This window comes from Pseudoliparis swirei, chromosome 14 (genome assembly GCF_029220125.1).
Source record: "Pseudoliparis swirei isolate HS2019 ecotype Mariana Trench chromosome 14, NWPU_hadal_v1, whole genome shotgun sequence".
NCBI classification, from domain to species: domain Eukaryota; kingdom Metazoa; phylum Chordata; class Actinopteri; order Perciformes; family Liparidae; genus Pseudoliparis; species Pseudoliparis swirei.
Genome location: NC_079401.1, coordinates 11886395 through 11902439, shown reverse-complemented (window position 1 = coordinate 11902439; position 16045 = coordinate 11886395). Strand labels below are relative to the sequence as shown.

Below are 16045 nucleotides of genomic sequence, written 5' to 3'. Positions count from 1 at the left end.
TTGAGAAAAACAAGAGTTTTTATGAAATTGAATCTTATTTGCTGACAAAATAAATATTTTGAATTGCATTGTGCCTGTGATTTGTGATGTATAAAGATTAACATTCATCAATCGAGTATTAAGAAAATATACATAATTATAATAAGTAATGTAATATCATACAATTAAGTAATTGCAAATGAAAAAGTATAATAAAATCTACTTAGTTAATTCATAACTCTAAACAATAGATTTTACTTAATAATTTCATAACATTGAAATTACTGTTTGTGAAAAAGTTAAGGAGACTTTACTTAATTAGCTAAATAAATATTAGTTATGTTTAAGCATAATTAAGTAACAATTACTTAGTATTTTCATGGTTATTTAGTCTAAAATTAAGTATGTTATACTTAACACTGTCTAGTAGGATTTACTTAATCCTTCAACAGTAAAAGTTACTTAGTTAGTGTTAGTGCAAATTGTTACGAGGATTTTATGAAGTAAATCCTACAAGTTATTTCTTTGAGTGTAGACCACGGAGGCTCCTGCCGCGATTGTGGAGGTATCGCAGTTTCCACATGGGGTGGAGAGAGGGGTAAACAAGGGACAACAAGAGGGCAAGCAGTGCATTCATTTTGTCACTAAGTTTCGCAAGCAGATTTGCGTACGTCACTCCCGGCTTAATTTCGTGGGTGCCATGAACAGATTTGCGTCCGTCACTTCCGCCAAGTGGTTAACGTAAGTGTTCCATTTGATACAGACTCATCAGCCAGGCAGTGCACTACAGATGTCAGTGCACTGGATTGCAGTGTACTTCGTAAAGTGTCCAGTAGTAGACACAGCCAGAGACTAGTGATGTGTCGGTCGCGAACGAAACGGCTCTAAGAGCCGGCTCTTTGACGTGAACGACGGGAGTCGGCTCCTGATTAGGAGCCGCTTTTTTTTTTTTCTCTCTCTCTCTCTCTCTCTCAAGCCGCATTTGATTGGTCAATATGTGTTGTGTGGTCTCTGTGCCTGCGCTGAGCAGAGGGGGGAGGGGCGGGAGTTACACACAGCACACACAACAAGCAGCACACGAACAGGAGGGAGACGAGTCACGAGAGAGAAAGAAAGCAACGGACTGGAAAGGTAAAACAAAAAAAAGTTGAGAAAATGAGCATCAACAGAAAACGCAGCAAAATATGGATACATTTCAATTACATTGACCAAACAAAGGCAGAATGTAGAGTCTGCAAGACTAAAATCTCATATCGAGCTGGCTCCACAAACAACCTGCACAGGCACATGAGAACTGTTCATCCGTTAGTGCAATTGGAAGAAAAAAGACAAGCAAGTGAGCCTGATATTCATGAAGGTGCCAGTATGTCTACTGCAACTGTTGCTGCAACTGCAGTGTCTACAGCATCGTCCAGTACACCACCACAACCACCTAAAAGTACACCCCAGAGCTCTATGAGCCCATTTTTTCAAAAGTCTATGACCACAGCAAGACAGAAGACAATTGATGAAGAACTGGCCAAAATGATTGCATGTGATTTCCAACCATTTTCAGTTGTGGATGACAAAGGATTCAGAAGGTTTATTCATGCACTCAATCCAATGTATGCAATTCCAAGTAGGAAAACAGTCTCCCAAGGAATCATCCCAGGCCTGTATGACAGAGAACGTGCTACACTGCAAGAGAGGGTTAAAAAAGCCACAGCAGTTTGTCTAACAACTGACAGCTGGACATCCCGTACCACCACATCCTACTTATCAGTTACATGTCACTTTGTTGAAAGTTACAAAATGGTGTCCTGTCTTCTGGATTGTTTTGAGTTCAGTGACAGACACACTTCTGACAACTTAGCAGAGGAGCTGCTCAAAGTGGCAAAAGAGTGGGCGTGGAAAACAAAGTGGTTTGCTGTGTTAGTGACAATGCAGCTAACATAACCAAAGCAATTAAAACCCTGAAATGGACCCACCACCCATGTCTTGCACACACAATCAACCTGTTTGTAAGAGATGCTCTGAAGGTGATGAAGCCCACTGTGAACAAAGTGAAGACGATAGTGGAGTTTTCCACAGGAGCACAACAGCCACACACAAGCTCAAATCTACCCAACTACAGATGGGCATGCCTGAGCTGAAGCTCAAACAAGACTGTGTCACAAGGTGGAACTCCACCTTTCATATGATAAAACGGATTCTGGAGTCCAAGGATGCAGTCATCTCTACCCTGGCTGTTATGAATGCATCAGTTGATCCTCTGAGCCAAGAGGAATGGGAGGTACTGCAGGAGGCATGCACTGTTCTGGAGCCATTGGAGCAGGTCACTGTGGAGATCAGTGCAGACAGGTGTAGTGTACAAATGTTATCACATGATTATTATTTGTTGTTGTTGCATTATTGATATGAAAAGCGAATTAGACATGACCAGAAGTAAAAATATATACTGCTAAATAAAACAAAGCATAATTTTAACACTTATTGTTTACTCTTTTTCAGCTATGTCACAGCCTCCAAAATGTTAATCCTCTGCAAAGGTGTGCAGAGAGTGACAGCTGAGCACCAGACCAGAGTAACGACAGGGAAAGTGACAGAGTTAGTGGCTGCTCTCTATGCATCCATGGACAGAAAGTTCCACAGAATTGAGTATAACCCTATTCTCTCAGAATCCACCGTTCTTAACCCAAGATTCAAGAAGCTGGCCTTTCATGATAACAGAGCGGTTGATGAAGCTCTCCAGAGAGTAACTGCAGCAGCAGCAAGGTCCGGCCAGCCAACTTCACTGCCAGAGGGCCAAGAGGGAGAAGAAGCAGCAGAGCACGAGGAGCCACAAGCATCTGCTGTTTGGAGGTTCTTTGAAGAACGTGCAAGTGGCGACACTACAAGAAGGAATCCTTCAGCAGATTCGATTATGGAAGTGAGATCCTACCTTGAGGAGCCCCTTTTCCAGAGAAGTGCAGACCCACTGAGCTGGTGGGAGACCAAGGCTTCAGTGTACCCACGCCTTACTTGTGTGATGGCACGGAGACTATGCATTGTAGCAACGTCAGTCCCTCAGAGAGAATCTTCTCCAAAACAGGGCAGATCATTACAGAGAAGAAACAGGATCAGCCCCTCAAAGCTGAGGCACTTGATCTTTCTCAATGCAAACCTTCACTGAAGGACAAAACTGCTGATTTTTTGTTTTGTTTTACACATTTTAATTTATATTTTGTTGTGTGACTCTGTAAGCTTCTGTATGTTTCACTTTAAATTTGTTCAGTATTAAAAAGCTAAAAGTTTTAAATAGTTAAAAGTTAGTTAAGTTCATTTGTAAATAGTTAAACGTTTGTTTTTGCACTTTCTAATTATTATTTGTTATCACTCTGTAGAGTGTACATAAAAGTGTATTTATATAATAAACATTTGATATAGTGCATTAGTAATTCATATTGTGCATCATTTTACATTATTGTTGGTAATAAATTAATTTAAGCACCCAAAAATCTGAAGAGCCATTTGGGAGCAGTGAGCCGAGCCAAAAGAGCCGGTTCACTAAAAAGAGCCGGAATTCCCATCACTACCAGAGACTAAAGATGTTCTTGTTTGACCCCAATGAGGTTCAAACCAAACTGATAATTTAGGTGTATTTGACACAACCTCCACTAGCTCTGCACAAGGAAAGTAAAGACCTTCCCCACATTCTAGATTAGAGGTCTCTTTTATATATGTTGTGAAGTCCATCTTCATTTAAACATCTGAAATAACTTGAACACTTATATGGCTAAATGTAAACAAATGAAACAAGACCCTGGAACATGAATGCTGAAGCGTTTATTATTGCAGTGAATGTAAGCGCTCGTGTTTCCAGGTGGTCCTGAAGCAGCCTGGTCCACCTGCAGCTCAGTTCATCTTCTGTCTCCGGAGACACTGGTTGAATTCGTCAGAGCAGATAGCAGCTGTTTTCTTCACGCACAGAAAGGCCCTCTTCGTTTTGCAGTTGAGATCATTCCACTTTCCCAATCCTGAAATAAGAAGAAAAGGTAGATTTATTCAAATTGTCTGTTGAGAGCAGATAATGGACGTCATGGAGGAACATTTACAAATTATTATGTCTTAAAGTGCTCGTTCCAACTGGATGAGGTCACATGATCGGCTTCATGTTCATGATCATATGTGTCATCAATGCCCCTAAATTACGTGAGGTCACTTGTTTTATTTCACATCTTCATACTTAATAAACACATTACTTTTATAATTATGTTTATGTTCCACTCTGTTTTTGGGCAACTTTCATTCACAATAATGTCCCGATAGTAAAAAGAAGAATTTCACATCATGGAAATGAGCAAACACATGAATACATTTAATGTCAGTAGTGTGAAAAGTTCTCTTAAATCTAACTTAAGCGTTTTAATTTTCAAGATCTATGTTCTCTTACCCCCAAAATTTGCCTCGATGCAGCTCTCTGTTCCTCTAGCGTTGTCTGGTTGATGTGGACTCCAGTTGGTGAACTTGAATTCAGTTCCATCCTCGTTCTTGAACCCAGACTGAAGAACACAAAGGTGAGGGTCGTAGACATGAGACACATTCTGCTCCACGTATCGTCCATCAGGGTCTTTAGTTTCCTAACCGATCTGATCAATGACCACCGTGAGACGTTCAATGCTTACCCCGGATCGTTGGGCTCCAATCCAAAAATGTTGGCCTCTAGTAGCGGAGAAGTACATGCTCATACATACTGCGTTGTTCATCTGATGTTGATTGTGGACTGAAACCAGCTCGCTATGAATAGAGTTGCACTGAGCCTGAAATCAACAGAAATGAGAGTGTAAGTTTTATTTGTCAAAACATTTGCATCTTCTTTTTTTGTCTGTGTGTGTTGTCTCACCTTGGCTTCCTGGAATGTTTTGGGAGTGTCGAAGTATCTCATGACGCGACCCTGATTGTAGCTGGTCCAGAAGTCTCCGTACATATGAATATGTTGGTGGCTGCACATTTTGTGGGCCTCCTCTGTGGAAAACACAAGTGCTTTAATGACCAAGATTATTAGGTTTAAGTTTAATGTTATTCATCTGATAATATTGTACTTACGGTTGTTTAGTGCCGTCACAGAGTTGATGATGCCCACCAACAGCAGGACAGCAGTGACCACAGCTGGACCCATGACTCAGACCTCAATAACTCCTAGTGCTCCTCAGCTGGAATACGACCTGCACGTGTGACATTGAATGGATAAAAGAATGAATTCTTAATGTGCTCAAGATAACATCATCACTTGATTATATTCACTCTCTCCTAGAGTTAGAGAAGGTTGATGCTACTGTCGTGTGAGTTTAGTAAACATGAAACTACCCGTTAGCTTAGCATTAAAGGAGTCATTCCAATGCTCTGCAGTAAGTTTGCATCAGGTGGAGACAACATATTTAGAATATCTTCACTGCCTTATGAAAAACTAGAATAAACCAATATGTAGATTAGGCCTGAGGGAAGACAATGTGGTCAACGTTAATCCTAACGCTTACTGACGAGGACCTGAAGCCGTTAGCTAAGCTCTCCAAGGACAACAACAGTCATTCTACCTCTAGGAACACGGAGTTGCTAGTTCACCTCCGTCTCTATACGATACTAATAAAAGTGACAAACCAACTGACTGATGGAGGCAGCAGCAGACCAGCAGCTCCTGTAATCTGTGAAGTATACTCACCACAGATGTGTTCTGGTTTCTCGTTGCTCGGCTGTTTGACTGTCAGCTGGATCTTCTTCTCACTCTTATACTCAACTCTCATGCCCTGAGGACCTGTCTCTGTACTCAAAATATCCCCAAATGGATGATTTCAATATCATTAACCATCAGAAAAAATAGTCATTAGGTATTCCCATGACACTACTTGTTTAAGGTGTGTCAGAACCAAATTCAGTTGAAACTCTTCATCCGAGTTGAGGTTCTGTTTCATCCCCAGTGACTGAGGTCAAAATATCAAAACTGTCCCTTTCAGCAACAAGGTTCTCAGAATATACGTTTAGAATTTGAATATAACTGATAACATACAATGAATAGGAAATGAAAAAGCATTCCCATCGTTTCTTTGCTTGTTTGTTGGTTTCAGATCCACTTCAGCCTAAACTCAGTTCAGTCCAGTTTGGGTCTTTTCAAACTCCCTGAACCAGAAATGACCTTTAGTGTTGTAACACCATCTCTAAAGTTACTGACGTCTGTATGGAGCTACGTTCAGGTGAGTGACATCACCTCTGACCTAGAAACTGTTTCAATGTTTAATGAGCATTTGTATTATCACATATGCAAAGGAGGGCATTCAGAGCCTGGAGCTACTTCACGTTGATGAGAACCACCAAAGGTAGTCTGCTTGAACAAAATTAAATATTTAAAATGTGAGGGTGTGGATGGCAAATATTATTCAACAGATTAAAATCATTAACTTTTGAATGTTACTTTGGTTCATGTCGTCTCTGAGTGAAGCACAGACATTAATACATGGATTACGCAGGTCAGACATTTGGCTCAAGGGTTGTGTCAGTGTTGGTTCATTGTGTGGCTCGGGTTGTTGTCGGCTTCAAGCTAGATTAGAACAGAATAGCTTTGTAGAAAACAGACGACCTGTAAATTCACAACCTTCAAATTATTCTCAAACAAAGCATCAGTGTGGAAAATCTTCCTCAAAAACTATTATTTGTCTATCAACACATAAGCACTCATTCCTGGGTAAATGCCCACGTCAACCGCCCTCTGGAGAACCAGAGCCACCAGACAAATGATGTGAAGGCGGGATCGACCCGTAGACATTGCTGTTGCAAGACGGCAACTACAGCCATGAGCTCCAGCCCACCTTTCACTGAGCTCATGCCCAGACTCAGGTTCTCAGTTCTCTGTAAATGATCATGTCAGGCGGCCTCCAGAGAACCAGACCCACCAAACAAACATGTGTACCCACATGCAAGCACTCACTCCTGGGTAAATGCCCACGTCAACCAGCCTCTTGAAAGCGTGCGTCAGAAGTGGATGCCTGGTAGAGCCTTTTGGACCTGTTATGCGGCCCTTAACTCGCAGCTATCGGTCCTAAACTTAATGGTATTCTTATTCAGATGGCCCTCTTTGAATATGAAAAGGATCCACATCTCTAAGTTGATTGAAAGTATGAACAATTAACTAAAAGACTGTTTTTAAGGATGGTACAAGGGACATGGGCACGGTGACAATTTCCTCTTTTTTTCCCCAACGGTTTTGGAGGGGATATCACCCCATGACCTCACCCCAAAACTATATTCTGTTAGCTACTGAGTTAAAACCAACTAAACCTTCAAGAGTCTTCTGGTGTCCACCCTAAGTCTCACTGCACCTCCTTGTGGTCAGAAATTTTCGGATGAATCGGACAAAGCGTTTTGGAAAAAAGTGAAAACAATATTTTTTTACAAAATTCAAAATGGCGGAAAATCTAAGCAGGCACATTTGATTTTCACCACAAACTTTTTTGTAGAGCAGGTCCAGGTGAACCTGTATACCAAATTTCAAGTCAATCGGTCATTGTTGCAAAAAGTTATTCGCTTTCTACCTCAAGGGGGCGCTAGAGAAAAATGTCTATATGCAAAAATACGAAACCTTGAAAATATCGGGATTTTCGCCAGGCCTGATATGCATCTAAAATTTAACAACTTTTGTAATATGATAAAGGCCTCAAAAGGGCAACATGCTTTTTAGGCTGATTTGCTTTGGCCAATCGGTGGCGCTATGACTAGAATTTTAAATTAGCATATGGATGTCTTCCATAAGAGGAATATGGAGCAGATTGGATAATGTATGGCCGAGTTACATCATCTTACATGTTAATGGCAAATGGCGTTTCTTTGCCGGTCTGGAGAACGCACAAACTTTTATATTTTTAAAATCTTTCAAAGATTTTTGAAGACAAAGGTCAAGACTCTACTGGCCTAGTTTGGAATGAATTGGGTTTAAGCTCTAGGAGGAGTTAACTGTTTAACAACCCCCCAAAACGTGACCAAATAATGCAAAAAAAGGCATATTGAGGGATGGATTGTAGCGCCCCCTAATGTTCAAATATTATGAGAAAATTAGGGTATCCTTAGGGATGTCATGTGAACATAGTCTAGTAATTTGGTGACGATTGGCCAATTGATTTGGAAGTTAGGTGTCTTTAAATATCAGGCCACACCCCTCAGATGTTCATTGGTCTTTATTCTCTGAACACAATAAGATATCAACAATCTTTTAAAGATTTTTGATTGCATTGAAACAATAATGAACCACAACAAGTCGTGTATGAATCACAACTATCGTTTAGGAGAAGTTGAAAAGAATGTGTTTTTTACAAAATTCAAAATGGTGGAAAATCTAAGTGGGCGTAGCTTATGGTCATAATGTAATTTCTTTTAGAGCAGGTCTAAGCGGACATGTATGATGAATTTCAAGGTAATCGGTCATTGGGGGAAAATACCGTGGCCTTTTGAACATAAAATACAGTCTAGGGGGCGCTATTGAGCCATATTGGCATTTCAAAGGTTTCAAATCATATCAGGTAACTACATCTTTGACTCTAAATGTGTGTGCTAAGTTTAGTTAAGTTTCGAGCATTTTTAGTCTCTCCAAAGCCCCTTCGTTGTTTGACGCGAAGAATGGGTTGCCACGGCAACAGTGTTAGACGAAACATGAAATGCTTCGTCTTCTGGCATCATGAAAGTCTAAACTTCATGTGTAACAAATTTGGAGTTGATCTGATTTACCTTCTCAGAGAAGGAAGCCAAAGAAAAAACGATTTTAGTTGCCATTACCAGTAGGTGGCGCTACCACTAAAATAAAAAATTCGACTGCACATGTCTTCAGGCCTGGAGTGTCATCACACATGGGGAGTTTAGAACCGATCTGATGATGTGGAGTCGAGTTTCAACGGTTTATTCGTTCACGGCGAAGGATCAATGTTTGCCGATGGAGAAGCTCACAGAACTACAACGTGTCGTTACGAGCTTCACAGGAAAGCATCATCAAAGTCTTAGGTCTATTCTGGTATATTTTGAGAGGGATCTGAATAATCTGCGAGGAGCAGTGTATAAAAGTAAAAAACATGTAACTTCCTAGAGCCACTAGTTGGCGCTAAGACCAGAATCAAAAAATAGCATATGGATGTCTTCAGGGTCAGTATGTCATGAGGTATGAGAAATATGGAGCAGATTCCATGATGTATGGCCGAGTTACAACGTCAATTTTCATGGCGAATGGCGTTTCTTTGCCGGTCCGGCAAACACAGTTTAATATTTTTGAAATCTTTCAAAGATTTTTCAAGACAAAGGTCTCAAGACAATACTGGCCAAGTTTGGAATGAATTGGGTTTAAGCTCTTGGAGGAGTTAACTGTTTTACAACCCCTAAAAACATGAAAAAAGGCCAAAAAGGCATATTTTGAGGGATTGATTGTAGAGCCCCCTAATGTTCAAATATTATGAAAAAATCCATGTAGGTTAAGGGTGTCCTTGTGGACATAGGCTGGTAATTTGTTGAAGATAGGTCAAGTGATTTGGAAGTTATGTGTCTTTATATATAAGGCCACACCCCTTGCATGTTCACTGGTTCATTTCCTCTGAACGCAATAAGATATCAACAATCCGTGATAATTATTCCTTTGAATTGAACCAATAATGGACCTCAGAAATCTTGGTAGGAATCGGAGCAAGCGTTTTGAGAAAAGGTGCAAAAAAAGATTTTTACTAAATTCAAAATGGCGGAAAATCTAAGTAGGCGGAGCTTATGGGTCATACCAGTATTTTTTGTAGTTTTTGTAGAGCATGTCCAAGCGGACCTGTATGCGAAATTTCAAGTCAATCCGTCATTGGCGAAAAAAACCGTGGGTACAAACGCTCTAGGGGGCGCGAGAGATAAATTTGTTATACACTAATACGAAAACTCAATAATCTCAAAATTTTCACCAGTCTGCTTGTGCATGTGGAATTTCAGTCTGCTGGGGCGTACCGTGTGCGGCCAGACGACGTTTGATTCGGACTATGAAGAATAATAATAATCCTTTGAAAAATAATAGGTTCCTCAACGACGAAGTCATAGTAGAGGACCCTAATAATGAACTGAGCACCTGAAGCATGCTCCTCCGAGGACAGCTCCTCTTCTTCCATGTGTTTTACCGGCTGGTTGATGATGCATGGCTGGTTACCACAATCAATGCTGCGTGTTCAACTCACAGCCCAATACCACAAATCACACATTTGCCTCAGAGGGCTTTACAATCTGTACACAGACATCCTGACCTTTGACCTTTGTTCACATCAGGAACAACTCCCCAAAAATAGAAAAAACCCTTTCACGGGGAAAACAGAGAAGGACCCCCCTCCAGGACGGACAGTAGACTAGAGGTCATGTGACCAGATGAACAATAGATGTCATGTGACCAGATGATCAATAGATGTCATGTGACCAGATGAACAATAGATGTCATGTGACCAGATGAACAATAGATGTCATGTGACCAGATGAACAATAGATGTCATGTGACCAGATGATCAATAGATGTCGTGTGACCAGGTGAACAATGGATGTCATGTGACCAGATGATCAATAGATGTCATGTGACCAGATGAACAATAGATGTCATGTGACCAGATGAACAATAGATGTCATGTGACCAGATGAACAATAGATGTCATGAGAGTCAAGAGGAGGAGCAGAGTGCTGGCCTCCTTCATGGAACAGTAACTATGATTCATAAAAATAGAGGCAGCAAAACTCAACAACTATAGACCAATAAGCCTACTTAATACTGACTATTAAATACTGGAAAAATACTAGCAAACGGGTTAAAACAGGTAATAAAGACAATACGGGCCAACGCAGACATACAGCATCCCTGGTAGGGAGAGCAGACACCTTCAATACCATAAACGCTGAGGACCGTGGACAGAGAGGTTCTGCTGGATGGACCGTGAAAAGGCGCTTGATAGAGTGGAGCACTCTGTCCTCTGGGATGTTCTCCAACAGTTTGGCTTTGGGAATAACTTTAGGAACTGGGTAAAGCTGCTCTATAACGGGGCGGTAAGCAGAATGAAATGGCCTGCTGATGGGAAGCGTACAGATGGAAAGGTCAGTTAGACGAGGATTACACTGTCTGCTCTCTGTAGAGCTCAGTGGAGCTGCTCCGAGAACATAAACCAAGAAAAGGTCTAAACTTCAGGAAGCAAAACAAAAATAGTCCAATATGCGGACGACAAACATTTGTTCAAACAAAAGAGTGCATGGGGAAAGTGCTGAGATTCATGGGACAAGACATGAACAGCAATGAGATGGTTGCATCTTTCTGAAACCTACAGGTTTACATCACGGACGACCAGATTCACCACCGGCTGAAGGAATGGAGTCGGAGCGGTTTGGGCTATAAAGAGGAGGGTGTGGCCTGGCTAAATGAAGAAGAACAGGGAGGGAAGGAGCGAAGGCGGTGGCGACTGACCGGAGCGCTGTGAGTGAAAGAGCAGGGACAAACAGGGAAGGTGAAGGATGGGGCCCATTGGCTCGGGGGTGATGAAGACAGAGGTGGGGTACAGGGGGGAGGCGGTGGTCGGAGGGACGGGTGGAGAGGGCATGACACTGATGAGGGTGGAGATAACTTTACAGCGTTAATAAGTAACAGGAAGCCCCACTGGGCAGGAAAGATGCCAGAAGGTCAAATAAAGTGCAAAACGCCACAATGCTGATTTTCCTTTCAATGCAAACGGTCTACGGACTGGGGACAGGAGACGCACAGGGATGATGGATGTGTGAAGGAGTTGAGAGAGTGGATGGGCCAGATGTTTGAACAATGGGAGGAATAATTCCAGGGCGGTAGCTGTCTGAGTTAAAAGGGGAGTGGTTGAGAATGTAAGGAAATGTGAGGATGACGGTGACGGGGAGCGATAGGGGTCATTTATGAGCACATGGGTAAAGAATTTAAATTATTGAATGTGTACGCACCAAATGAGGTAAAAGAAAGAAGAGTTTTTTGGGAGAATGGGGGTATGTGTGGTAGAGAATGTCTAATTGTGGGTGACATACAGCATTCCAGGTCGGGACATAGCAGACACTATTAGTAGCATTAGGGACACAATAGAGCATATGAAGGGAGGGATGGGGGTCTAGTGATGAGCATAGACTTGAATAAAGCATTTGACAGGGTTGATCATGGCTACCTATATGGAGTCCTAGGTAAAGTTGGTTTGGGGCACCGCATGGTAGGGTGGATTCAAAGTACACGAATGCTGTTAGTTGTGTTAACATCAATGGGTTAGTCACAAATAGTTTTAGGTTGGAGAGGCCGGTCAGACGGGTGCCCATTGTCTGCTTTACTGTCCTCTCTCAGCGGAGCCACTGGCTGCACTACTGGAGGGAAATAAAAAGATAAAAGGCATAGACTTACCGGGTGGGCAGGTCAGTCTGATATACCAGTACGCAGACGACACAACAGTGACCGCACAAGACCATGGGAGTGCCCTTGAGGTCTTAAGAAACGTTGACCTTTACGGGAGAGCATCAGGAGCCAAGATAAACATAGAAAAGCCAGAAATCATGTGTTTTGGTGACAGGAGGGAGAGGGGATATAGGGTTGAAAGAAAGAAAGGACTGTTTTAAGGGGTTAGGGGTCAATCTAGGGATAAAGGCCAGGGAGCGACATGCAGTATGAAGGGACACTGAATAGCATGAAGAGGACACTCGGGTTGTGGAGACTTAGGGGTTTGAAGCTTAAAGGAAAGGGAGTGGTAGCGAATGCCCTCATGAGCAAACTCGTTTATACAATGGCGTGTTGGATGTGCCTGAGCGGGTGCTGAAGGAAGCAGAGAACATGGTGAGTGATTTTCTCTGGGAGGAAAAGGTGTGAGAATAGCTAGAGAGGTTTTAGAAAATGAGTACAAGGATGGTGGCTTGAAGTTGATTAATCTAGAAAAGAAAAGGGAACCCTAATAGTGGGGTCGGATGCATGTGTAATTTTTCTCAGTCATTTCAAATTGGTGTTAAAGTTTGGTTTTCACGTCTAAGTTGAAGTTTAGGGTCTATAGAAAGATTTGAGTCCGAGTGTCAAACACACAGATAAAAAATGGCCTCTAGGGGGCGCCGCAAAATATGTAAACTGCTACAACTTTTGATTAGATTAACCAAATTTAACAAATGAGGTATGTATGGATTCAGAATTAAAAGGAGAAACTGGTATGCTAAGCATTTGGTGACCAGATAAAAATAAATACACTTTTAGCCCAAAATATTACATGGACACAAGCGAAATTATGCTTTTTTAAAGATAAAGTCTGAAAATATCCTCACAGTTGCTAAGGAATTTTACTTTTTAATGTTATTTCACAAGTCAAGACTGTGTGGTGATTAAACTGAAATTGAAATGCTCCTCACTCTTCTATTCTATGCCCGAGGAGGCGCCGCAAAATGTAGTAACAGCCATGAACTTTCTATGTATTGATTTAGGATCAGGTGTCTCAACTTTTTTCAGTCAGTCAGTCAATCAATCAATCAATCAAGCCAACAAGCCATCATTTTATTCACAAGAAATTTTCACAAAAGAACTTTATATCTGGAAGAAAGTAAATCAATAACAATAAGAAGATAAACAATAGTTTTTCTGGCATTCAAAAAATGAACAGAGGACCATAGGGCTAACATTTATTCTGAGAACTTCACTCTACAATGATAACTATAATTTACTTCTTTGATTTATTCTATGTCAGTCTTAGAAGTTCTGACATGTGCACTTGCACAGACGTGTGCACTTTAACCGCCTTCATGCACTTGCACCGAGAACTGGCAGGTCGACTTGTACAAGTACTTGTACAACCACACTTCACATCTAGTTGGAATACGTCTTTGGCAAGTGGTATCGTAGTCCAAATGGGAAGAAGTTTGCTGTCCTCTTCTTTCCACCCATGGTCAGTGGGGTTGTTGTCAGGCATTATAGACCTAAATGAATGAATACATAAATGCATGGTTTTTTTGTGATTATATAGTACTCAAATCCATACAGGTGTATACTTACATGTGGGCTGTTGTCCAGATGCTTGCTTGGAAGACACTCCTTTTGAGATGTAGATCCAAAGCATCCATTGTTGGGGGGATTCTTTCAACATCCCTCGTCTTCTGTGAGAATAGCCTCATTCGAAGAAGATCAACATCATTTTCCTCATTTGATTCACTGGAGTACAGCCTACAGACAAAGTTTACTGCAACTTCTTTCAGCCTTGGAGAGGTTTGGAATGGAGTCTCAATGATGGTTGCGAACTCCTCTGTCAAGTGTGGAATTTCGTGCATCAATTTGCAGCAGGATCGTTTACCCCTGAACTTGAAAGAAGATGTGCTGTCTGATCCCGTGAATGCGTGGAAGAGAGCCATGGCTTTACATGTTTCTGTGCCCAGTTTTGTGGCGAGAGTGTTCAGGGAGATCATTCTTGATGTCTTTCCAGTTTTGAAGCAGATCCAGATTTCTGCAGTTGCATTCAAAGCCTTGATATGATGGAAATTACTCAGCAGGATTACGACAACATCTGTGTCTCCAGTATAGACCATCCCAACTGATGCTGTTTGGAGGGCATGGAGAAGATGCACTAGGACACGAGTGTCAGCTTCCTCGTGGTTGCAGCGATCCATTGGAGGACTGTTTCCAACATGGTGGACGCAATCATCTGCTGTTATGTAGACATCTTTGTCATCTGGGAACTGTCCATTTGTTACAAGCGCAGTTGACAGGAATGAAAACAGTTCTGTCTTATTATCCTCATTTGCCAGAAATGCCTGCCAATCTCTTGGGACTTTGGCAGTGCCAGAGATGCGTTGTCGGGTGCCTGATCCTCGCTTTTCTCTTGTTCCTCCTTTGATTGTCAAAGCACGATACTGGTCCCAGACGACGTCCACTCGTGTTGATCTTTTCAGGTCACGTTGAACTCTTGGGCAGAACACCTTGTCGAAGTAGGACTCAAAGGTCTTCCCTTGGACAGTCGTGCCAGGCAGTGAATGGATAAGTGCTCCACCATCAATGACAATGAAATCATAAAGATCTGGTGCAACTATCTCCTCACTGTCAGATATTCCTCCACTCTTAGGATTCCCCAGGATGTAAAACAACAAATCTGATTTCGTACAGGAGTTGAGGGATCCTTCGCATGACAATGCAGGTGGGTATGGCGAAGACTCGTGGCAGAAAAAATCTTCCAAATTCCCACTCCGGCTTTCCAGCACAATGAAAGCTTTCCCATAAAGTATGTTTGTGCTATAGGGATATTCTGAATACCAATCTTAAATCCAGTCGAGTCATTACACAGCCTTTATTTACAATAACTTTAAAAATCATGTTTCATAGCAACTTTGAGGACATTTCCAGACTTTATCTCCAAAAAAAGCATAATTTCGCTTGTGTCCATGTAATATTTTGGGATAAAAGTGTATTTATTTTTATCTGGTCACCAAATGCTTGGTATACCTGTTTCTCCTTTTAATTCTGAATCCATACATACCTCATATGTTAAAATTGGATAATCTAATCAAAAGTTGTAGCAGTTTACATATTTTGCGGCGCCCCCTAGAGGCCATTTTTCATCTGTGTGTTTGACACTCGGACTCAAATTTTTCTGTAGACCCTAAACTTCAACTTGGAAGTGAAAACCAAACTTTAACACGAATTTGAAATGACTGAGCCTTATACGACCCCACTACAGCTGTTTCCACTGATCCGGACCCAACAAGCGGTTTTGAAACCACCTCCCTTGAACATGTAACTAATCACTGCAACAAAGGAAGAGAAACACTTGTTTGTCAAATGTATTTGTAAATTCATAAACACAGGTGCATATTAGAGGTGTTACACTTGGTGCTATATGTTTATTATACACTGTCCCTGTATTGAAAAAGCCAAATACATCAAATGAAATGTGCGTTTCAGGTCTGCTTGTGACGTCCGTGTCATTCGGCTGCTTCGGGACCGGACTCTTGGCAACAGTCCAGCACGGCTGGCAAGGCAGCTGAAGGAGAACCATGGGGAGGAATGGCTGAACCGGTTAGCACACGATGCGGGGGAGTGTGCTGACTGTGGAGCGGCCCA

At 41.7% G+C, this 16045-nt stretch overlaps 1 protein-coding gene across 1 annotated transcript; it reads right to left on the bottom strand.

Annotated features, from left to right (window-relative positions):
- Window positions 1–3763: 3763 nt before the first annotated feature.
- On the bottom strand, window positions 3764–5162 carry LOC130204315 (C-type isolectin Sp-CL4-like). The gene is made up of 5 exons (XM_056430954.1): window positions 5044–5162; window positions 4841–4962; window positions 4623–4757; window positions 4391–4499; window positions 3764–3974 (listed from the first exon to the last, which is right to left on the bottom strand). Exons 1-5 carry the CDS (start codon window positions 5114–5116, stop codon window positions 3853–3855), a joined length of 561 nt encoding a protein of 186 aa, XP_056286929.1. The 5' UTR covers window positions 5117–5162; the 3' UTR covers window positions 3764–3852.
- Window positions 5163–16045: the final 10883 nt, after the last annotated feature.